A 25,546-nucleotide genomic window follows, 5' to 3' on the forward strand; every position below is an offset into this window, starting at 1 on the left:
TAAATTCGTTTTTTTTTATAATTTAATAATATGTAACTATATAAGAGTTGATTTTAAATACAATGAAGTTTTCAGCCTCATGGGGCCTCACGAAATACTACTATGTGTCGACTGTGTCGTAACTTCATAAGACCTTTTAGAAATAGTTTTTTACTATACAAGTGCGGAAAGTAGGAAATTCGCAACGAGTGGCAATAAATTAAAACACGACCGAATTGCTCATTCCCGCACTAGACGTACATTATTTCTTACATATTATATAAAGTAAACATTAAATATATTACTAACCTGAAACTACTGCAAGGATGTATGACCCAATGGCCGGCCGCTTTCTGCCTGATGCGCTCCTTCATTAGGGCCTTCTTGGAGCCGAAGAGTTTCATGGCGAGCTTGTTGTCGGTGGGCTGGAAGAGCGCCTGGAGCTGGTTCCGCAGGAAGCCCTGCTTGGCGTCGGACACCGGCGGGGCGGGCTCCACTGGTGTGCCGTACAGAGACACATCGTCCAAGCCACCGAAGTGGACTTTGCCGGTGCCGCTGCCCTGCTTTAGGGCCATATCGGCGTCGCCTGGAAGAAAAACGGAGCGTTAGACTTTTGTTTACTGAGTATCCATATCCACTCTAGCGGATAACCACTAGATATGACGCACCTATGATGATGACGTCTGGTTTATATAAGATAGCTGTCTGGTTACATTAGCTTGTAGCTTTAGCGCTGTTGTATTGGAAAAAACAAAACATTCAATCGCATGGGAACATCTTCAGTTTTGCGATCATCAGTAGTGTAGTAATTGATCGTGCTCAGAGAAGGTATACCGTGTACATTCTGCAAATAGCAGTAAGGACAACTATTAGATCCCATGTCGTTATGCGAATATGATCTTAGAAGACCATCCTCTTCTTTTCCATTCATGGTAATGCCAGTCTGAAAACCAGCGCTAGGCCCTCTGCTTGGAGTGCTTGGCATATGCTGAGATTGGAGCCCATTGCCTAATCATTCGTATATTATTATAATTACCTATCTTTTTAATTAATTTGAACCTATTTTAGTATTTAAATTTTATATATTGTACTTAGTTGATAAGGTATTTTTTGTGGCAATAAATATTTTTCTGATTCTGATTCTTTCTGATTAAGGAGGGCATCCTAAAATAATTTCCGCGTTGCAGTGCGGGATTAAGCAGCTTCATTTACGGAACTATTAAAATATCCACCCTATATAAATTAAACAACGATAACCTTGAGTAGATAAATGGCCAGTAGACTATTTCTAGATACATTGTTTAGGGATTCATTCATGACTGTATGAACACGAGACTACGTTAATAGTAGTTAATAGTAGTTTGTGGTTTGGCTATTTCTAAAGCCGGCTAATGGCATATCGGCCATCCTTAGTGCAAGGTTCTATACACAGTTTTTTGGACTTTCGTAGTCACTGGTCTCGAAAATGTTCACTTAATCAAAAAAATAGGTACTTATTCATAATCATCTTTCGGAATTACCCGAATGCACCTTATAGAATTAAATAATAAAATGTTAGTCTGTGGTTTTTCTTGGAAAAGGTGTTTGATCTGTAAAGAGGTCTTCCTTCTCAGCAGTGATCGGTTATTTGGATTCTCCCTCGCGGGATATCAAGTAGAAAAGTTAATATAGATACGACAGTTTCCCGCGATACCGAACAAACCGAATATTGAAAATATAATGATTATTTATTTTAATTTTATACAAACCGAACATTAAATTAATATTGTTTTTCTAAATTTTATTGTAAGAATATCAAAGCTAAAGAGTTCACATTTTTTAAATTGTTGGAGAGATTTATAGTGGTTATGAAATCGCATGTTAGTAAGGCCATCTGTTTATGTACTATTTTTAGTTTAAGTTTATAATGTTAATGTTGTTGCTTTATATCTTTGGTGAGCAATAAAACCATTTGACATTGTGGACATTGTTTTTCTCAAACTACGTCTCAGTTGAAATAAGTGTAATTCACTTTTTGATAACGAATTCATTTATTCAAACAATTAACCCGTAGTAACCATATATTAGCTGATAGACACGCGTACTTACTCGCCGAACTTACAAAATCCAAACGGTACAAAATGTGCCGCTTTTGGAGGCAGCAAATGAGCTGTCAGTGTAAACACTTGTGCTCATTTGTTCGATTTAGACAAAAGAACGGCGAGTAAGTACTCGTCTATCAGCTACTTCAGATGTTTTAAAGTGTAATAAAATAAACACATTGTATTTTTTTGCCTTTTCTAACAACATAAAGCCCGGATTCCCGGGGCATATCCATACTAACATAATGATTGAGGTCGTTCACCCCATGTCGAATCCAAAAAACCGATCACTGCTTCTCAGCTAATTAGTGCTAATGTGTTTAGCACACGCATTTAGCATTAACTAACAACTTGCAGCTTAACTTTTACCTTTTACATAGAATAATATCGTTCTAAAATACTTTCTGAACTCAATTTTAATAGTTAATAGTTTATGCGCTTTACTTATTTCATCACAAGTTAGAGATTTTTCAGGTTCAAGTTCAATCGCATCATAAAAAAAAATATTCGTTTCGGTAATGAAATGAGCATACTGTAACAATAGTCGAGGTCACTAACTTATCAAGCAGCGATATGTTGTTCAGTCGTCCCAAAATATATGAATGTGTGGACATTGAACACAATAGCGCGCGGTGGGGCCAGTGTTATTGTTCTTTCCACCGCATACGCTTCCACTGTACCCACTGTTTAATGTAAACCGTTTCCTGTTTATAGTGTGAAATAACGCCAGCACTTCATGCTTACACAATACTTTACTACTTGAGGTTAATTTGATTACAAAACAATTAAGATTAAGGTAACTTGGGGATACTGTGGGCGCGATTCGGATTTTGTAATAGACATTTATAGATATCTTTTAGACATCGCCAAGATACGATAACGATATGTTTAAGATCTAACCTGTCAAACTTGACATTTCCGCGATTCTGGAGATACTCTTAAACGATTTAAACAAGATATTACTTAGAGATCTAATTCACATCTAATAGATATCTAACACGATCTATCGTAAAAGTGACATTGGTTGCCCGAATTGCGCTGCAAAAGAGAACTAGTTGAAATCTAAACTATAACGTATCTAGAATGGATCTAGTAGGTACGTGTCGTCTCTTGTGAATATCTTGAAGTTCGAATACGGCAGTGTGTCTATTTTTTGCCATTATGATCATTATGATTATGAATTATTCGATATCTCATGTATATGACATCTTATGTACACAGTTTATAATTAATAAATACTTTACTTTACTTTACCGATTTACTATTTTTTAAGTCGAGTAGTTTCACATGAGATTGCGATAAAGGAGACGTCCGAGTGTATCACTATCCCATGGCATCTTTACTTTAAACTGAATCTTCATCACGATATCTTTAAAGGAATAGCAAGTTGTCATTTATTGGAAATTAGCATGTCGAGCCTAGGTGTTTAGGTACCTTAGTTGTTGATTAAGACGTAGTTGTCAAAAAACGTAAAAAATTAGCTTTGCATTGGCCTTTATAAATTCTTGTTACTTGAATTTCTAATAGATTGGCTCTGGGCACAACCAATTATAGTTCGAAACTGTTATGAGTCACAGGGTTTTTTTTTGTTGAATTGAATATAAATAAATTATTACAAAAGCAGGCAATTGAAGTTATATTTTAGGTTCTAGAAAACCTCGTCCGAATATTTCAAAAAACGGTACGCTCTTCAATTTAATATGCTTCAAGCTACACCAAGTTTTGTGTTGTGGTGGCAATATAATACAAGTAGAGAAGAGCAGGGTATGTTGAGTATGTTCATTACAGCTGATAAAACAAACGATTAAACAATGAGCCAATGGCACTTCATTGATTCAGATGGCGTCAACGACGTAACTGGAGACGGCCAATCAACTGACTCAGTGTTCTACTGTTCTAACGATAAAATTGTCGCACGGTCATATGACCTATCTTGCCTTTACAAACTAATCTGTATATGTATCATTATAAAGTCCAGAAACAACTATGTATTCAATTTGCCCTCGTCAATCGCGTCTCTAGTTTTCTGGTTGATAAATTTATTTGAACTCACCGATCATTACAAAGCTCGTCTTGTTTATCCGACCAATGTAATATTCATCAATATATTTCTCTTTCCAAGTAACAGCTGTTACAAAAGATAATTAATTTGTCTGTCGAGTTTGACTCGAACTTTAATTAAACGTCATATTCCATTCGAAATTAAATTATCAACAGAAAGAACCATTATAAAAGTATCTGTTCGAATTGAATGTTTCACAAAGCAGCTGTAGCTAGTTTACTCGAGTCCCGTATTAAATTTAAACGTTTGAAATTTGCGAATAGTCAGAGATCGGAGTTGTTATATCCCTTGATTGTTTGTTGATTGGCAGTAACCTTAAACTTTGTGACTGGCTTGCCACGAGCCCGGGACACGTGAGCGTCATGGCATCCACCTCCGCACCAATTAAAAGCTTCCAACGATTCACTTAAGCCTAATACACACATAGACTCATTTGTAGAGGGACATGGTAATTTACAGAAGATACTTGAGGAAAAGAATTGCTGTAACATCTTACGGCACTTCGATCCCGAAAAACAGTAGACTGTGTCACAAGGGAGCAAAATGACATATTTACGGCGAGGGCGTACATTGGATCCTGAAAGAAGCGAAGGATTCTATAATTGAATCTTGAGCGTAGTGAGGGATTCAAGTGTTAACGCCCAAGGTACAAATAATTTTGCTACCATGTGATACATATTGATTTTCACATCACCATGAGGAAATGATTATGTTCCAAAATATTATTTGCCAAAAAAAGGTATGCATGAAAGAAAAAAAATCGTGACATAGAACAAAAAAGTGCCACTTTGATCCCTCCTAGCGCGGAAGAACAAGCCCTTTTTCGAATAGGTGATGCGAAAATACATGTTTTACTTATTAAAACCATTTTTGTCTTACCAACAGCTTGTACATTCTATTCCACTTACGATTGGACAACATCGCATACCATACGAGTGTCTGTCTATGCTATTCACATGCTATTGCTAAATATTTGATTAATTTAGCCAAACCCCTTTTCTACATCCGCATTTTGCGGTTTATTTGACCTCATCCTCGTGGGATTTCCATTACACGCATAAACTATGTTTGAATGTTGGTCATCGTTTCTTCTTATTGTTGACTTACCTTTTGGCATCGTGTAGGTTTTAATGGTTTCCGCACAAACGAACGATGTGGTTAGTGATTACTGTTGTAATCGGGTGCCACGTTGCCCCATGCAGCTTCGAGCCGACATCACAGCACAACACAACACAGATAAACACAAATGCCACAAAAATGTTAGCTCCCAATTTGAATGTAGTTCGTACACTCCTCACTTACCTATGTATAATTTAATTGACTTTGTATTCTTAATTTATTCAATGCAAGTTAATTTTGGCATTCGTTTTGGCTGAAATTTGTCATACCCATATTTTTAAAATTTTGTATGTTTACTGGAGGGTTGTCTTTAATCTTCATAAAAAATGTTTTTGACTAGATACATAGACTTTAAAATACCGGTTCGTTATGTAAGTCCGGTAACTTATAAAATTAATGAAATTATGAGTGCTCCTAAGGAGAAATCCTTGCAAGCTTGTGGGGTCGGCAACTCCAGAGTTGTAAGCGCCCATAGGCTGCGGTAGCTGCTTAACATCAGGCGGGCCACACGCTTGTTTGCCACCGTCATGTTAAAAACATTTTTTAGTGAAGTTATTCTGGGCATTGTTTATATAATAATTCAAAGAATAATAATAATTCAAAGAATTGGTATTACGTGATCGTTATCCTACGTAACTAAACAGGTACTTATTTTGTAGAAAATAGGTCGGGTAGTAGTAGCATAGCGCTACGACACTTTAGCTAACAAAGTTAACCCCTCATATCCAGTTAAGGAGTAATTTGGAGACAATCGTAGGTGCAAATTGTGTCTTAGAATAGAACAAGAAGAAGTCTGAGACAATTACGAGCCAATTGAGACAAAAGGATAATGTTCGGCCGCGGTGTCAAGGTTGACGTTATTTGTTCAATTGAAAATAAAATTGACATGCGAGATTTTATTCTGCGTTTACGTTGGAGATAAAGATCTTAGCGATACGACGTACGTTGAGGTTGAGGTTTTTGCAGCGGTTCCGGGGATAAAACATTCGATACGCCTAGCAGAGGTCGCGTTTTTGTCGTCGGCTATTTAGATGTAGGCTGTTTGTGCGAGTTCTTTAGCAAAAGAAAAAAAAGTGTAAGTATTTACTTATGTTACGAATTTTGATGCTTTGATTTCCTAACTACTTATCCTTGCAAAAAAATTGTCCAAACGATCACGAATCTGACAAGATTTTATTTGTAGATACATGCACGTGGCTGTGGGTTGCGTCAATGAAAATAAATAACTAATAAATATGTACCTAAAGATTCATGGTTTATGACAAAATGACCGCCTTCATAGTGGTAGGAAGCAGATATTAAGCCATATCGAGAGCCTTCCCACATCCACTTTGTCAATTTTAACAGAAAGACTTTCGGAAATGTGATTTTGCGAGCTCGTCGAAAAATCACGAAAAAGGCCCTATTGAAAAGTAGGTAAGTTTCGTATGTTACTGTAATATTTGCACTGTTCAATACATCAACTTAATGTTGACATGCTTACGTTGAATGTCGTGACGCAGAGACGTACTGGTCAGCGCTAAAGCATACCAAAGGTTAAGGTTTCCAAGCTACGTGATAAATATGCACAATAATTATATTACAAAAATAATGAACCGTTCCGGAGTATTCAAATTATACATAGTTCCTAATAATCGCTACATATACTATTCTTTTACGTATTTACTAAACAACACATATCTTAACCCAATACCTATTAATAATCAATTTGAAACACACACAAAAAATTGTACCTACCTAACTTAATTAATTCTGTCTTAAAAATAACATTTCGTACTTTAATCCGCAGCACACGTCTCATTCCACGACACACTTTTGCACCAATAAAATTTAGCTAAATAATATATGCAGCGGGCTCAGCACGGTTCCATTTTTCGCACTTACATACTTGTTAGAACGTGACAGGCATGGTGATAAACGATAAAAATGCGACCGTGCTACTAGTAGCCCTAGGGCTGGTCAAGTATAGGATCAGTTTTCACACGCACGATTATTAACATATTGTACGATAACTAACATCTTTATAAAGCTATATCTAGACAAAAATATAGTAAAAAATTTAGTTAACTAACATAAAAACAGTTTACTTGTGTACAATCATTCAAAGGCCAGTAAAACCAAATAGGTATTAAATTAGAGCCCTCGTATGTGTAATTACTCAGTAAGCAGTGAGTGTTGACAGGTACAAAGAACTATACACGTAGACGTGAATCTTGTAGGTAGAACAGCGCATTATTACTTTTGCATCTCTTTAACCTGTGTCTATTCTTGTCGGAGTAACACCAATGAGCACTAGAAAGTTGTTTCTAGAAAAAGTTGCGTTAAACTTCCATGACTAACCCCTCGTATGCTGCCTGTCAAATTTGATCATTGAAAAAGTGACCTTGACATTTACAACAATAGATTAAAATTCCCACGCACGGATCCGAGTCTAAGCATACGAGGGGTTAAGACGGCGACGAACATATAATTGAACGCATGCGTTGCTGTGTACCTAACGTCATTTTAAATGTGCGAGCGTATCAAATACGATCATTCAGCGTACGCATGTTGGAATTCCTTACTATTTTATTAATTAATAGTTCGAGTGCTGAAAACATTAAACTTGACTTGGATGATTATTTGTTATCGGCAAAATATTGACCGTAAAGATACGACCAACAAAACGAACGCATCTTATTTTCTAACCGATAACACACAATACTCACTTTCCCGGCTCGCAAATCCACATGTGTACTTCCTCAACTTGTGGAACAAGTAGTTGGTGAATCTCGCACAACACATTGTGAACGTTTTCGCTAATTTGCGAACTACAACGGTACTGAGTCAGTCATTTTGTCACGCGGGAGTGCGCGGGCGCGGCGAGAGCGGGCGAAAGGCGCGCGCCACCGATCGACGCCCATACCACTATGCAGTTTGATTGAGCTTGCCGGACGGACTCCGGCGCCCCTAAAATATACACTATAAGCTTACAACACCGTGCGGTATACGACTATACGCAGCCGCGACCGGCGACTGGCCGTGCCTACAACACACCATGCACTGATATTTTTCCCGCACCGACGAGCAATTAATGTCAATGACTGACGAAACAGATACATATAAAGCAGATCACTGCTATTACTCAAAGTTAATAATTACTAGTAGGTATCGCTACTATATACGATCGGTCGACTCTTAGGCTGGCAAAGTTTACGATGTCGTCAGACATTTCCTAGAAAAACTTAAAAGTTAAAAGGAGGAAAAGAAATACCCGGGAGGTCGATTCGTGATTACAAATTGACCTCATTTTGTCATCGCTTGGATTTAAGTTATATCGCGAAAACCGCTGCGTGCTGATAACATGTTATTAATGTTCGAATGCCGCTTCAGTCTTTCAGTCGTTATAGTAGAAAAGTTATAATGACTGAAAATGTCCATAGGGTAAGATTGTTGTGACACAACAAGTAATCACAAATTATTTTAAAAAATCTATTTAACTTTAAACTATTTGACCGAAGAGCTGGCGGCTACCACGCACAACGTATCGACAATATCAGCATTGCGATACAGCGAGGAAATGTCGCCAGCATCCTTGGTACAATGCCTCAAGGACCTATTTTAGATTTAAGCTAGTTTTTAATTTCTTTTAGTACTGTATGTACCACTGTATATATCTTGGCACTGGAGGCCTTGGTCACTTTTTCTTAGTATATGACATTTATTTAAAGTGTATATATCTTGTTTGTAAATAAATGATTATAATTTAACTTTATAAGTACCTATATTAAAACTAAGTGATAAGTATATAGTATGTACATAAGTGTACTAACATACCTAATAACATAATTTACTTAGGTATTGATAACCTAGTTGTCTCAGTACATAACTTGTACATAATATGTTGTAAACAGTATAATTGCGTAAATACTAAAACTCCTAGACTGCCCGACGAAGCGGAAATCAAAGTGCCACAGTATTGACTTATTATTAGGTATATTCATTAACTACAAGTAGGTACTTGCGTAACTTACCTACAGGAAAGATTTTGCTAAGAATGCTTGCTTCGTGTCACAATGTTGTTTTTAATGCTATTATTAGTTTCCTACTGTATATATTTATTACTGCGTCTACAAGTTTTTAAATATAATATTTCTCTAGTAGTACAATTGATCGTTGAATGATCGTAAATTGATAAATAGGTACACCATGCAAACTAAGTAATCAACCCATCTGGTTCATATACATTTTATGGTACCTATGCATAGGTAACTCGCTCGCTTATTTTCTGTAGACATCGCAAAATTAAGGGAATCTAAAGCAAATTTTTACGTTTACCCTCGCAGATCCTTTTTTCAGTGGGTACTTAAATTTAGGCTCAATTAAAAAAAACGGGATAGATATGTAAGGTAGTAAAATTTATTGTATTCTTCACAGAAGTGGCATTTTTATAATCTACAATTTTCGTAATTAGCCCAATTCATCTTTCTGACACGAACATTACGAGTTAACGACGAAGATGAAATATAAAAGGGTTTTTTTAATCTACGTTTAGTAATCGTGTATCTATTAAATAGAAACAACAATGCTCAACACACGCAAGTAAATAGCATCCACTATGCTCATTGCTCAGCTTAACGCAATGACAATTGATTTGATGTATTCACAGATCGACTTCGCATTATTCTTGAGTAATACGCGACACAAGAGTTTACATAGTTGTATGGTAAGTATATAATTACGTACCGATTGCGATCATTGACAGATTTGCGTGATTAATCTATTTCCGTTCTGGTGGACATAAGTGGTTCGCCAGGGTCATGATTAGGTGTGTAGTAATCAAGGTTGTTTTTTTGCAAATCAGTACAATTTTTTTTAAATAATACTCAATTGCTTGTACTTACTCAATGACACTTGTAAGTACTGTTGCGGGTTTGCTGCTCCAGTTGCTAGCTCAAAAAATAAATCTACTCGTGTAGATAGGTACCTTAAATCAACATTTTGAGATTACATCGTGTATCCTATGGTCAGCCACCTAATTACTTATTCCATGCTTATTACCAGTGATCGTTAATTTTCCAGCAATTTTGGTGCAGCATAGTAAAAATAAAGCATTTTCTTATTTTTTTTTCTAGGGAGAGGATTGGTTAAGGTTAATATTACTGTTATTAACCCTAATTATTTATTCCACCTAGAGTAGGGCATACAGATGCTTTTAACGAACAATGCTGCACCAAAATTGCTGGAAAATTAACGATCACTGGTTATTACACACTGCTATCCGTGCCTATTTTTTATAGAATTAAAACGTTTATATTATATTTTATATGATATCTTAAATTATGAGGAAAGTTTTTACTGCGTGTATATAAAATATTTATATTCCTCATCTCCCACGCACAATACCGATATATAATACATACCTATATAGTTATAAAGGAAGTTTCTAGAATTTTTAAACGATATTTTAAGAGTAATCGCTTTCATAATGCGGAACCGATGAACATGTCATAAATCGAAATATTTTCTTAAATGCTGAGATGTAATTATACAGTACGTCACTAATGGCTGATTTAACTAATCGAAGGCTATTATTGACGTACGATGATACACTCAACCGGCGGTACATTCAAAAAGTAAACAATAGGTACCTACTTTCAAATCAATGAAAGAAGTGGTTTTGGTGGGGTCAAATGGGTTTAATGATGTAAAGATTGGTATTTAATTTCAAAAGTCTAGCCAAAGTGTAAGAGCATAATCCAATAGATCTACTTATTCGATTTCGTTGTCGATTACACGTACAGTTAGTTAGATTCCCACGAAAATTCATCTATTTCTTTTTATCGATACCGATAGCTAAATTTTTGTGCCGTGTTGTTCTGGACCGCATTAATTACAAAGTTAGACGTACCTTAACCTGTCATTTTAGTAACTGAGATGTAGAACCAGTTTGCAACTATAAACGTACTGCGTTTTACATATCGATAAGTATAAAGATTCTTTTGATGAACGTTCCAAAGAAAAAGGCGTGTGGTACTACAAAACGATGCAAACGGAACCTCCTCATATACCTTGGTTTACTAACAGTAATTGAAATAGACAGTTAATTAAGATAGGTTTAAGATTGCGTTCCGGGCATATCCCGTCAAAAAAATTTGCTTACTTGATGAAAAAAGAAGCATCCCCAAATTGCCAAGTTTGCGGTTCTGTTGAAGATGTGCAGCATATTTTGACGGAATGTGCACGGAACACGGACCTAGAGAATAAACTGGATCGAGTACACGGGCCAAAAAGTGTGTCCACATGAGAAGTCAAACCAGAGCCTTGCATCTCGTTCTAATTAGGGTGACCATAAGTCATATGTATGTGGGATATTAGGATAAGTTTAAATGTATAGTTTGGCCAAAAAATTTTCTCATTCGTGCGTAGTCGTAGAGAATCATACTGTCTTTTCCCTATGCTAGTATAAATGCTCCAGAAAAGGGATAGATATACATTTTTTTCTCTTCTGTAAAACGCTTCACACAACCTTACTAAAGTGGTATCCAGACAAGACAATTTTTCGCCAATCTGATGAAATTCTCCGATCGAATCAGCAGGTGCAGACACATAAATGCCAATTTTCATAGTAATTATCTATGGAATGCAAATTTCCTGATCAAATCGACTGATTTGATCAGTCCCGTCTGGATACCACTTTAATTAAGTAAGTCAGTTATAAAAGCAGTGTTACAGATGGGATGAGCGTATTGGATCGCGATCATTGTTATACTTGGTCAACCAGATCTTGACAGTAGAAAAAGGGCGGCAAATTTGAAAAATTTAGGCGCGAAGGGATGTCGTCCCATAGAAAATTTGAATTTCGCGCCTTTTTTTAATGACAAGATTTGATTGACCAGCTATAATTGTGACGAAGGTGGTCCGCCGTACGTCCATTAAAAACACAGCTATATGTGAGAGCGAGACAGATATCCAGGGTCGCGGACCGGTATGCCCGTCTATTACAGTTTTTAACTAAGGCGCTTGTCACTAAGATAAGCATATTAGAGTTAGATCAAAGAGAATTCTAAATTCTCTTTAGCCCCCTCTAGACTATGTGCGTGAATCGAGGCTTCGCGCCGCGAATCGCGCACGGGTGTGAAGGGCCATTTTGGTTCACTATTTATGCTCTTAAAAATTTTACAAACTACCTATCACTATCAATATCATACTCATGGTGTGTTCATATACGTGATGGCTTCCCTTTTGCACACTTCAGCTATTCATTAAGCGTAAGCGTCATCGTACTCATCGTAGATCTGTGATTGCAACAAAATTTTCAAATTTGCCGCCTTTGTCTACAGACGGAAATGTGTGTTCAGTCTATATAGAATCGATTACATATATGTAAATAGTTTGAACCAACGTTTCAGTAATTAAATATTATGTTTAAATCACATAAATATGAATCTGTGATGTTTAAGGACTTTGGATTTAAATTTTGGCAATTATATAGCTCTCATTACGTCACTCAAATAATTAAACATTTTTTTTAATATTTTACGAATAAATTCTGAGCGGCGCCATTTACGTATTTTGAAAATACACGAAAAGTTTGGGATACCAATTAATATTCAAAGTTACTACAATTTCTACCATGTTAAATTTAAATGCTTTATTTGTTGTGCGCATGTTTGGTTTAATCAGTTAATAATATTGACATCATAATTATTTACAAATTACTTAAAAGTTATCAGAACTGTAATCTGAATATAGCACTAAAATTGTAAAAGAAGGTAATTAATTTCAGTAGTATATTGATATGATTTCTACCACAGTGGTATCTTTTTAACATTGGCAACATGTGCGAGTGAGACACAGGGCTCTGGTTTTTCTATCTCAAGTGGACCGTTTTCTCTAGTCTGGTACGAACAAGTTTCTGTCTCTGTGATAAGGTTCAAATTAGTATGGCAAAAAAAGTGACAGTTCCCTCCAGTTTAAAACATTATAACTTCATGGCACGGAATGAAAGCGACAGACAATTGTTACTAACTACCCTCAAGGTAAATAGATTAGATATAGGTGCTTTTCAGAGTATCCTAACTGTACCGACCTCAGAAGAGGCTAAAATAGTTATTTACAGTACATATGGGGCTACTATTTCGCACTTGTATCGAAAATAACTATTTCGATACAAGTGCGAAAAAGAGGAAATTCGAAACGAGTGGCGATAAATTAAAACACGACCGAAGGGAGTGTTTTAAATCGACACGAGTTGCGAATTACCTATTCGCACGTGTATAGAACAACGTTTTACAGTACTTATGGCACTTTAAAGTTTCGACATACGCACGAAAAGTGCTATTTTACGCACTAGTGTACTGTAAAGATTTTTTTGTTATAGATTTTTTCAAACGGTACAATACTATCCCATAAGTAGACATGTAAGAATACTAGTATAAGGTATAATGGGGCTGGCATAATCAGGTAACTGATTTAAGTCCCTAAATAATAAATAGAAAAAAAAAGTTTAAAGAAGTAAAGTTGAAAGTTGCAGCGTGCCAAAACTAACTAGGGCCCATTACTTTTGACATTGGATTGTCAATGACCAGCAAGCAAAAATGCATGGCATGCTGATCGCCTTATCTTAACTCGAAGTTGTCGTGTCATGTGTAATGCTCCCTAATGCAGAAAAATGACATACGTACACAAGAACAATGTGACGCATAAGTCTTTTTGAATAAGTGTGGCAGGTCGACTTCTCATGGGCCGACCAAAGGTGACGGTGACATACAATCGTCTGACCTTAGATGACGCACGATAAGCCTTAGGGTCGGTAACGCGATATTTCTGATGAAGTATCAGCGGCTTGACTCGAGAAAGGTTGATGCGGAAGTAAAATGTACGATACATTTCCTTACTGCTCATCAGACTGTTTTGGTTGTTTGATTTATTCAGGGCTTATGTCGGAAGGGATGATGATAATTAATCTGATACGTACAGTCAGCAGTAGGGAGTGCTCCCGGTACTGGTTTTCTATACAAATACAGTACCGGAACCGGGAAATTCCCGGTTCTCGCCATACAAACTCAGTATACCGGGAGCATTCCCTAGTCAGCAGCAGAAGTTGCTAAGCGGGAGACGTGTTCAAAATTACCTTGACGCGTAATTTATTTTCTTAACAATAAAGTCGCGTCAATATCATTTAGAACACCTCGTCCGCTTAGCTAATGTTGCTGCTGACTGTATCAAAAAGTTTTTTTCCAATTTTTTATCTGGTATAGACCATACATCAACACTATTGTTTAATATTGAACAAAATCATGAAGGAAATTTGAAATCAAAATTAAACACCACCATAATCGTTTGCTGCAGATCTAAACGATTCAGCTATCAACTATAACCAAATCAGTTAGGTAAGTCTAATTGATTCTAAGACTGTAATTATTGAAGTATTAGAGAATTCCATTAAAGTCTGAAGAAAGTTTACTGCCAGTGTCAGTCCCTAACTTGGAGACAGTTTTTATTATTCATTGAAGTTAAACAACTCTCGCGAGAGGAAGGAAGCTTCGCAACCTTGCGCACGAGTGGCCGTGGCCTTCAACTTGAATTATTACGTGGGAATGTATATCAACATATGTATTTTGGCAATGTAATTAATACTAAACGTTTCTTATTAAAGTTATTAAATTAATGGTGGGGTATTCGGTGAAAAATGTGGGTTAACGCCGCGTCATGGTCATGGTCAAGTTTTATGCTGCTGATATCGAATTTATATACGATACGGATTTCAATAAAATGATTGCAAAACCTACACGTAAGTATTAGATTTTATAGAAAATCATCTCAAAGTTTGACGTATTTTACGCAGTTTACATAATGTAATTTGATCAGGAATTAATTAATAAAAAAACGTGTTGTTATTGAAATCAGAAAAATCAAGAAGCCTCTTTTGAACTTTGCTCATAACCGAACAACCTCCTCGATCTCGGCGTTGTATCACCCGTTTAAATATTCAGGGGGAAGGACACTGTCAGAATTGGGCCACCAGGTACTGTGGCTTGCATTAGCAAGGTCATGTGTCGGGAGTTTACGACGGCCCGCGGCCTTATTCTGAATGGGAATCGCCAACGTCATTTATTAAGAACGGAAGCGAGATTAGAACGGGGAGGTCCCGGAATTAGGCCAGCTGTGGTCTGCAAGGGCATGCGACGTTTTGTTAGTAAACTTTAATGTGACGTATCTCATTCGTCGACACCCAAATCGGACGAAGTTGTTAAGTCTAAAAGATATGGACTGGGGTTAAGAAATTGGAAAGTATAAGGATACAAATGGAGTGTAAGTATCTACACGACTAGACACTGGTAGGTATGTAGAACTGGAAGAATTTTTCGTTGTTAATGTAAGACTTTGATTGTTGGTACATGTAGGTACATATTTGTTTTGTCTTTTTAATATGATATTAAATAAGCTGAGAATTTTAAAAATATCTTCGGACCTTCGGGTGTTTCAGCTAAATATAAAAATATGTTAGGCTATTTTTTTTTCAAAAAATTGGCCCCGTCTCGCAACTCCTAAAACACATTTCCAGACCCCTTGTAGATTCAGATATGCCCCATTTGTATTTATAAAACATCTTGTGTAGTAACCAAAATACCTACTTGTATCTACTATTAATTATTGGTTTTATCGTTTCACGTTATTTTATAAATTGTCGCTATTTAATTGACGAAATATTTAAGTCAACCTTCGCTTTGCCAATTTAACACATACCTACGCGTTAGGTATTGCGAGAGCGGCCCAATATAAATAAATAATTTAAGAATTATTCATCATATGTTCATCAATTTCATCATATAAGGTAAAGTAGTAGTAGTAAAATACTTTATCGTTCAAAAAGAAACATAAAACATGAAAGAACACAAATCATTAGTACAAAGGCGAAGTTATCCCTTTCAGGGATCTCTAATACACATAATTGGGTTTCTAATTAAATCCAGGTATTGGAAAATCATTTATTATGGTAGCCAAATAAAGTGAATTTCTTTATAATTATTCTATAAGTACCTAAGTAGTTACCTACGTACATTTATCCTCGTATCCAATTAAACCACGTTTGCTTGACGACAGTAAGCAAATCATAATAACTACTAAAATAAAAACTTATAAATAAAAGCAAGCAAATTAAACAAAAGATTAACCGGCAACCGGAAATAATTTGGCAGTTACAATAACCGATAAAGTTTCTTCACATTTTTGGTTCCAATAATTCTGATTCACATGTTGTTTTAATAGGTACCGCTAATTGCAATTATTAACCGATAACGATGGCAAATTCATGGTCGTAAAAAGAACTTTATTAGTTAACCTTGATTTTATGTTAAACCAGGCAAATATTGTAACGTTTATGATATTGTATGTACATACATATTTTCCCAATAGCAGCCAATTTAAACAAATAAATAAATTACGGGACTTACTCACATACACTTACGTTAATTTGTGATTTTCATTAATAGACATCACAACATTAAAGTTGCAAACCTCTAACTTTTATCTCCCCTGAAAGGTACGAGGTGCGATTTAAGCCGACGACATAAAAAAAATATTGTAACGCAATTTTCGCATAAAAGTTAAATGAATTTATATAAACTACGGCAGTTTATATGTGTATTGGCAGTATACTGTATGTGTATTGTATAATATATAAGAATGTAAGCATCTCCTCCACGAGACAGACATTGCCTATTGTGGAGGTCAAACATTACTGTAACAGGTGTTGAATATTTATTTCAACAAAATATTAATAACATAAAAGTGAGTAATATATCTAAAAAAATATATACTAAAATTAAAAACTACAACAGACTACAATAACAATAACTAAAATTATAAATAACTGTAGCTGATTTTGACTTCAGTTTCTATGAATTATTATGATAGCAATTTAGTTCCTGAATTGGGCAGCTAATCGGTATGCCGCGCAGCCTCCACGGCCGTCGCCCATTAGTTACGTTTAATAAGTTATGGAAATATCGGCTACATACGCCAACTTACTAAGTAGCAAATCACCTAATATGCCGATAAAATTTTCGAACTTATACCGGTGGACTAGTTTTTTTTTTTCATTTATTTTTCAAAGGTACATACATAACAATTTTTATAGTTCCTCGCCAAACTGCTTAACATGCAGTTTGTTGGCGAGACAGCGCTCATTTTTACAGTTTTATGCATCTACTTTTTAGTTGCTATCATGCTATGCTTATTGCTTACCCTAAAATTAACATTAAAGTTATTCTCAGAAAATAGATACACTTTCCTTTTACAAAAAGATATAGATACTGTGTCCAAAAACAACAAATCTGATATTAATAACAATAATAGGTTAGGTTTTTTATAATGTGTTTATATGTATTTTTTTATTGTTTTGTAAGTGTTTTTATATTTTACTTTTATATTCATATTATAAAAACCTTAACTTAAGTAATACACAGTGACTGGAGTCAAGGTAACTTATGTAAAAGTGTTTTTTTTTTAATTTGTTCTTTGCTTCCATTAAGCTATATTTCTTTTCCTCTCTTAACCATTCTATTTCATTGTATATTTTTGGGACCAAAAATTTATCGGCGGTTACATCAGCGTAATTTCATTATTTAATATTATAGCGAAAGAGGTGATGATGTCCACGCGGTGTTTGTTTCTAATGTTATGAATTATTATATTTATTATCAAGGAACAACTGAAGATACATTTGTTTGTTATTTTATTGTTGAAAACTACGTTTATTCTTACGTTTACTTTACATTCTTATTTTGTAGTAACATAAACTAGAAGAGTATTTATGAAGTGTAAATTATCTTTTAACGATGCATTGTGGATTATTATTCATAAATTATGAAAATATATACTTGCAATAATTCTATTGGATTATTTTTCCAATAGCATTGTTTAATCATTATTAAAAAGAAAAAACAATAGGGAACTGAACTTTGTTAATTACATTTACCTATTAAAAAAGAAAAGTTTTCCCATTCGTATAGGATTATTGCACATTATTAAATTATACAACGGGACTTAATCGCGTATCTAAGTTTTAAGATTTACCTCCGACGTTTCGAGGACGGCGTTGTCCCCGTGGTCTCGGAGAAGACTGGCTTAAGTTGACATCAGCATCGTCTAACCGCGCGAGTTTTTCGAACTACCCGCACTTGGTCTTGTTTATCCGCTTGAACGTTTTGCGCACTAGGGATGTCACTCTGTCGACACACAACACTAACGATATTCGATTTATCGACTGTCGATATTCGTTTACGCTTACATTTACTAATGACTGGATTCCATGTGGATGAGATCTTGAAACCCTCGTCCCGATTGAAATTACTATGTTTTTTGATTTCAATGGCTTCCCGTACTTTCCTGCTGTAGAAATGACGATCCGTGGACAGGATTTTAGGGTTATGCAGCTCAATCCAGTGGTTTGGTCCTGACTCCAGTAAATGCTCAGCCACGGCAGACTTCTTCACCTGACGATAATCCGTTGTATAATTTAATAATGTGTAAAAATCGTGAAAGTTTAAATCAGTGTTATTGCACATTATTCTATAATTTGTGCATTTTCCTTTTTGATATGATATATTATACTTGGTCAACCAGATCGTAGAATCGGCGGCAAATTTGAAAAATGTAGGCGCGAAGGGATATCGTTCCATAGAAAATTTGAATTTCGTGCCTTTTTTTACTGACAAGATTTGGTTGACCAGCTATAGGTAGATAATTAAGTAATTAAATATTAACAGTTTTATGATTTTTGTGATTGACAAGCGGTATTGTCCACATTGCCTAGTTAGAGTAGTTAGTAATATCCTAGTAGGTAAAATCCTAACGAAAATTTAGTTTATTTTATCCCATTGCTTTATTAATTACTTACCTAATAAAATTATACTAACGACATTCGGCGCGCTGCTCTACAATATTAGAAAAATATTTTTGACTATATTTGATTAATTGACCCATTAAGTACATACCTAATCTTAATTTATTGAAGTCATAAGGGATCTAGGTATAAGCTAAGTTAATGGAATAAGATAAATAAGCGGCCTCCACTATGAAAGCATAAATGTATTCAACGCGGAAACCAGCGACTAAAAAGTTTCATGAATTAAAATATTTAAGCAATTCTCTGGTAAGCTCGTGACCGGCGCGTCGTTTACATCGAGTTAACCAACAATAACCATGCAGAGGTGGGATGACGGGTCAGGCTCCAAAAATTAACTTTGTGCATGTCCAATCAATGTCAATTTGAATCTGAAAACATGTCCTTTTTTAATATTTCTTTTGGTTATTTTTTTGTAAATGCGTAAGTTGGTTGATATTTTATTAGCCAATACGCTCTGTTTGACTTGAAATATTAAGATTTACCGGAACCCTTGCAAAATACCTGGGAAGGTAGACATTACTTGTATGGAACTATCCTTTACGTTTCTTTGATAAAAAACTGTATATTACTTATCATAAGGTTTCTTTTGATTTAACCAAATAAAGTAATGTAGGACAAGTAGAGGGCAAGTCGGCTTCCCTTAGGCTACGCCTGGTCTGGAAAAGTTAAGCTTATTTGTTTGGTTAGTAGACCTCTTATTTTGACCGTTTCACTTGAGTTAGATTAGCTTCTTCTCAAACTGTCGGGCCTCTGACACATAATAAGTAATAGTATTATCATACAGAACGGCCACGCAGTCCACGCATCGCCCCGCCCCGACTCCAATTACCTCGCCCCGCGACTGGCCGCGACATGAATCTGGCAGACTTCTGGCGTCCTCTCAGTAAAGCGACTTACCCACACATACACAATGACGCGTGTACAGACGTGCCGTGCACACATATAAACGCAAATGATTTTTGATGTATGGCGTGTCCGCCCTGTGCCTCTGATATAGGCATAATGTGGCCTTTTCTAATAATTTATTCATTTCTTTTTTTCTTTTAATAGACAGCAATGTGCCCTATCTAGACATTTTTTAAATATTATTTTTAATTGACAGTAATATATGTTTCTCCCCGTCAAGAAATTTACTTATTTTAATCATGTCTATGTGTCGACTTTTATCTGTGCATCGTGTTTATTGCATTCTCTGTCTGTTTATACTGTCAGTTGTTTGTGATTCTCCTACTCGTTATATTTTTATTTCTCTTCTTATAACTAAGTATGTTCCTAATTACAATCGAATTAAATAATTCCACTAGATGGTCACAAAGTCCTCGAAATATCAGTGCATACAAAGTTAACCGGAAAACCAGACGGGCCTGCAGACTATTCATTTCGTAACGTGAGTAATTTTCCTCTAACTTTTCTTTCCTGACCGTACATAGTCGACTTAGTCAGCGATCGAACATTTGGAATTCGCGACATTCGCTATCTGGCCGCAGAAGTTGTGCTATTTCAATCGCTTGCATGGCAGGCGATTCAGATACCTACTCTAGCTAACCAGTATTAGTTTACTCTCCAATTCTGCATAATTGTTAACTATTACCAGTCACTTTTGCCCGGGTTCACCTGAGCGACGATTCGCCTGTGCTGATTAAGCAAAGGGAATATAAGGCGGTTGCACGGGTACCCGTCGAAGTTGGTGCCACAAGATCAATAGTTTCTTGTTTCCAAACTTATCGCCTTTGAATCCTGACCTAATGCGGCACTATTGCGGTGTTCACACCTAAATCAAGAGCATAACAACACAAGTCTAGAACAACTTTACCTACAATAATGTCTTTATTATTACAGATATGTTTATCTGTTTAGATAACTAAAAGATTTATTGCCGAGTTAGGGTACAAATAACAACAATAACATTTTGATATCTCTATTTCTTATGTTAGGTTAGATATCTACTTCGTATTTGAGTATTACATACATCATGTCTCAATACGTTTACGTTATATCGTTTTATAACTTATAAAAAATGATTTGTTTTATCTTTGCCAGCATGTTTTGGCGATAAAAGTAGGTTTAAATAAATATGCGCGGAACATTAACTTTAATCTTGTAGGATAAGTCTTTACCAGACAGCGTTTTACGAGTAGCTATAGTTTTAATAAACTCCTGAAAAAATAATATTTTGTAAATTATACCTATCGTGATGTTGTTCTTTATCAAAAGGCTAATAATACCATAAAATGTCCATAAAATAATTGTCCATAAAATCATGGCGGCCAAAGAGGGTGCCAGTCAAGTTGCCATATTATTTTGTGATATGACACGTGCCTTCGATCTCTGCAACCACGAGGTGCTGGCACAAGAAATCGAGCACTCTGGTATACGGGGTCCAGCTCTCAAATTAATGTTAGACTTCTTATCTAATCGCAAACAAGCCGTAGTTCTGAGCAATGGCCAGGTTAAGTCCAATTTTGGTGGCGTCGACATCGGCGTGCCCCAAGGATCCTCCCTCGCGAATCTGTGTTTCCTTATTCAGGTTAATGACCTTCCCAAAGCCGTCGACGGCGACATGTACATTTTTGCAGATGATGCATGCAACATCATCACAGCTAACACAGTGCAGCAGCTGGAGGAATCCCTAAGGTCCGACATCAATAAACTGCTCAGCTGGTTTCGCATCAATGGTTTATTATTAAATCTAGCTAAAACCCAAATTCTCCACATTAACCTCGGTGGACGACCTCCTGCTCCGCTTAACATTGTTATTAATGACACTGCACTACCGCAAGTACCAAACTCCAAATTTCTCGGCATCACACTGGACCCCAGTCTAAAATGGGATGCACACATTGATAACTTATGTGGTAAACTATCAGGCGCATGTTTGGCTTTGAGTAGGTTGGCTCGCGTACTACCTCCGAAAGAGCTCCGGTCAAGTTACTATGCACTTTTTCACTCGGTCATGTGTTATGGTTTACAATTATGGGCAATGGCAGCTGAATGGCAACGTGCCTTTATCCTACAAAAGCGAGCTGTACGGATTATCTCGTTTGTTCCACTTCGTACCCCCGCACATGATTTATTCAAGATGAACAATATTCTTACACTGCCTTCTCAGTTCATTTATGATGTAGCAAAACACGTTAATGAAAATCTAGACACATTCCCGTGCAAAAAGACCACTCGCACAAGACAGGGATCGAAAAATCAACTCCGCACTGAACCTATTAGATTGACCAAGTCATCTAAAATCATGTCACATGTAGGACCAAAAGTATACAACAAGCTCCCAGCGGAGATAAAGAATGCGGGTAGTACACAAATATTTAAAAAAAATTAAGACAATGGCTATTCGACTACTCTTTTTACGATGTTAAAGATTTTTTTGACCTACCTAATAATTTGTAAATGTAATTTATGAATAATAATGTAATGTATCTAATTTCATTGAATAACTGACATTGTAATTGTACCTATCCACGGCTAGCACATGATTACCCGCGGGATAGCTCGCGCCGCGAGAGACGGCAGTCGCCCGTCACAAATTTCTATCTCTATCTGTCAATTCCTCGATTTTGGCAGCATGAGTTCGCACATCGAGAAAAGAGTTCCACGAGAGAGAGCCATCCCGCGCGCGACTTAGCCAATGTGGCCATTTATACATGGAACAAACTTTTCATTCGTGGCAACACTGAATCGGTAAAATAATAATCGGATAAGTAATGAATAGTCAGCCTTAGAAACGGAGCGTCCCTAGTCACGATAACTTGGTCTCTTTCTCGCAGTATGAAGAATAAGAAATAGCAAATATTATTTTTAATTCGAAAATGTCAGTGTCAATACTGTCAATCAAAATTTGATTCGCTTTGTCGTTACAAGTTGAAATATATTATTATAATTATCTAAAGATTACCTACCTAATCATTAAAATACAACTCCTTACGAATAATTGGCGTTTTGTTAAAAGTTTTGGCTAACAAAATACCATCTTTACGAAGAAGTCAAGTTGTAAGTACGTACACAATTCAATCTTCATAAAGCTCTTTTCCGTTGTCTTTTGCAAAAAAATTACATTCCTTTTAAATCTTATTTACAGACTAAATATCTTATGCTAATCCCCGACATATCTCCCTTATGGCTGGCTAGCCGCTGCATTGCTGGCTTCGAAGATAGATTGAATGAAATGAGGGATTGAATGAGCATGCTGCTGCTAACCGCAGCCCTCCTGCCATTACGGAGGACATAGAAGGGCTCAAGTTGGGAACCTACTCCGTGCAAGGACAGTCGAGTGTTGATAACACTTCTCAAATAATGTGACTTTTAAATAAATATTACCAAAAACTTTAAATGATTTTATTTACTTTGACTTTTTTGAGATAGGTACTCAGATTTAAGTACGATTCGTCGGAGTCGGAGCGCATTTCACATTTGTATGCCCAAAGCCGGTCGGCTGCTTGCGGATCGGATGGCTCCGGACGGATTCTATCGCTTCTGCCACACATTATGTAAATAGGTACACTGAAAAACCACTCCGGCGCGGCCCAACTCCAGCCGGTCGGTGGGAATAGTAACTTAAGGATTAGGCTAGTACCAACTCGTACACTACAAAGTAAATATTACGGCTGTGGTCTTCTGTGAGGTGGAGGTTGAGTTGAGCTGCCAGATTCATTATTTGCATTCTTTGTGGAATGATGTTTCACAAAATTTCGTCTAAATCGGTTCGGCGGAATAAGCGTCAAGAGGTAACATATAGTCAGCAGCAATAGTTGCTAAGCGGGCGAGGTGTTCAAAATTACCTTGACGCGATCTTATTCTCTTAACAATAAAGTCGCGTCAAGATCATTTTGAACACCTCGCCCGCTTAGCAACTATTGCTGCTGACTGTACATAGGTACAGATTTACTTTTGCATTTAATTATTATAAGTAAGGTTGATCGCAATATTCAGGTCGGGATTGTGTTGTTTATTTATATCCCACAATGAATAGAAACACCTAAGGAGCGACATAATATAGGTTGTCAACAATAATTGCATGTAAAAATACGCGTGTAAGTAAATATAACGGGTTAGCACTGATTGATAGCACGTAATTGTTTCGCGGATTAGCAATGTAATATTTTTGTATCATTTATTTATGTTTCTATTAATTATCCCCCAGTCAATTCGCCACCAAAGGTTTGCTTTGTTGATGAGGTCGTGATCGTACAATCTTAGGCTTAGATTTTTTTCTGTCGGATTTTCGTTTAACTTAAGAGAACAAACAAGTCATTGTGAAAAAATATAATCATTTTGATATTAATGGCATGATCATGAAACTCAAGATTCAAATTATACTTAAACAAAAAAGTGTTGTAGTAGGTATGAAATAAATATAAAATATGGAAAAAACTATCTTTCATTTAGAACAAAAGTCAACAAAACTTCGACCAAATGCACTTGTCGCGACCCTCTAGCCTCGAAGACAATTTCTCTCATTTTGACGTTCAAACGCGGGACATTTTGTCTCCCATAGTACACTCGTGCTACGATTTTCGAGAGTATCCCGCGTGGAACTGTCAAACGACAAAATTAAGTCGCTTTGACATTTGTCCGCGAGACAGCGGGTTGTCGCGCAGCTCTTATGCTACCGATTCGCGAGAGAGCTCTATGTCGCGGCATTTTCTCGCCTGTCGACTGTCGCGCCCATCATGTGCTAGCCGTGCAGCACGGCTAGCACATGATTACCCGCGGGATAGCTCGCGCCGCGAGAGACGGCAGTCGCCCGTCACAAATTTCTATCTCTATCTGTCAATTCCTCGATTTTGGCAGCATGAGTTCGCACATCGAGAAAAGAGTTCCACGAGAGAGAGCCATCCCGCGCGCGACTTAGCCAATGTGGCCATTTATACATGGAACAAACTTTTCATTCGTGGCAACACTGAATCGGTAAAATAATAATCGGATAAGTAATGAATAGTCAGCCTTAGAAACGGAGCGTCCCTAGTCACGATAACTTTGTCTCTTTCTCGCAGTATGAAGAATAAAAAATAGCAAATATTATTTTTAAGTCGAAAATGTCAGTGTCAATACTGTCAATCAAAATTTGATTCGCTTTGTCGTTACAAGTTGGAATATATTATTATAATTATCTAAAGATTACCTACCTAATCATTAAAATACAACTCCTTACGAATAATTGGCGTTTTGTTAAAAGTTTTGGCTAACAAAATACCATCTTTACGAAGAAGTCAAGTTGTAAGTACTTACGTACACAATTCAATCTTCATAAAGCTCTTTTCCGTTGTCTTTTGCAAAAAAATTACATTCCTTTTAAATCTTATTTACAGACTAAATATCTTATGCTAATCCCCGACATATCTCCCTTATGGCTGGCTAGCCGCTGCATTGCTGGCTTCGAAGATACATTGAATGACAATCATG

General features: G+C 36.4%; 1 protein-coding gene across 13 annotated transcripts in view; it reads right to left on the reverse strand.

Moving 5' to 3' along the window:
- The window catches only part of LOC134654957 (potassium/sodium hyperpolarization-activated cyclic nucleotide-gated channel 2), a 292,022-nt gene that overhangs the window by 56,878 nt on the left and 209,598 nt on the right, over nt 1-25,546 (reverse strand). For 11 of the 13 annotated variants that reach the window (XM_063510396.1, XM_063510394.1, XM_063510404.1 and 8 more), the window contains one exon: nt 289-565. In XM_063510396.1, coding sequence (XP_063366466.1) covers nt 289-565 — 277 coding nt within the window. Of the gene's footprint in view, nt 1-288; nt 566-5,229; nt 5,387-7,949; nt 8,193-25,546 lie in introns of those variants that run through there. The other 2 variants (XM_063510398.1, XM_063510399.1) reach the window with 2 other exon arrangements.

This window comes from Cydia amplana, chromosome 16 (assembly GCF_948474715.1).
Source record: "Cydia amplana chromosome 16, ilCydAmpl1.1, whole genome shotgun sequence".
Classification (NCBI taxonomy): Eukaryota; Metazoa; Arthropoda; class Insecta; order Lepidoptera; family Tortricidae; genus Cydia; species Cydia amplana.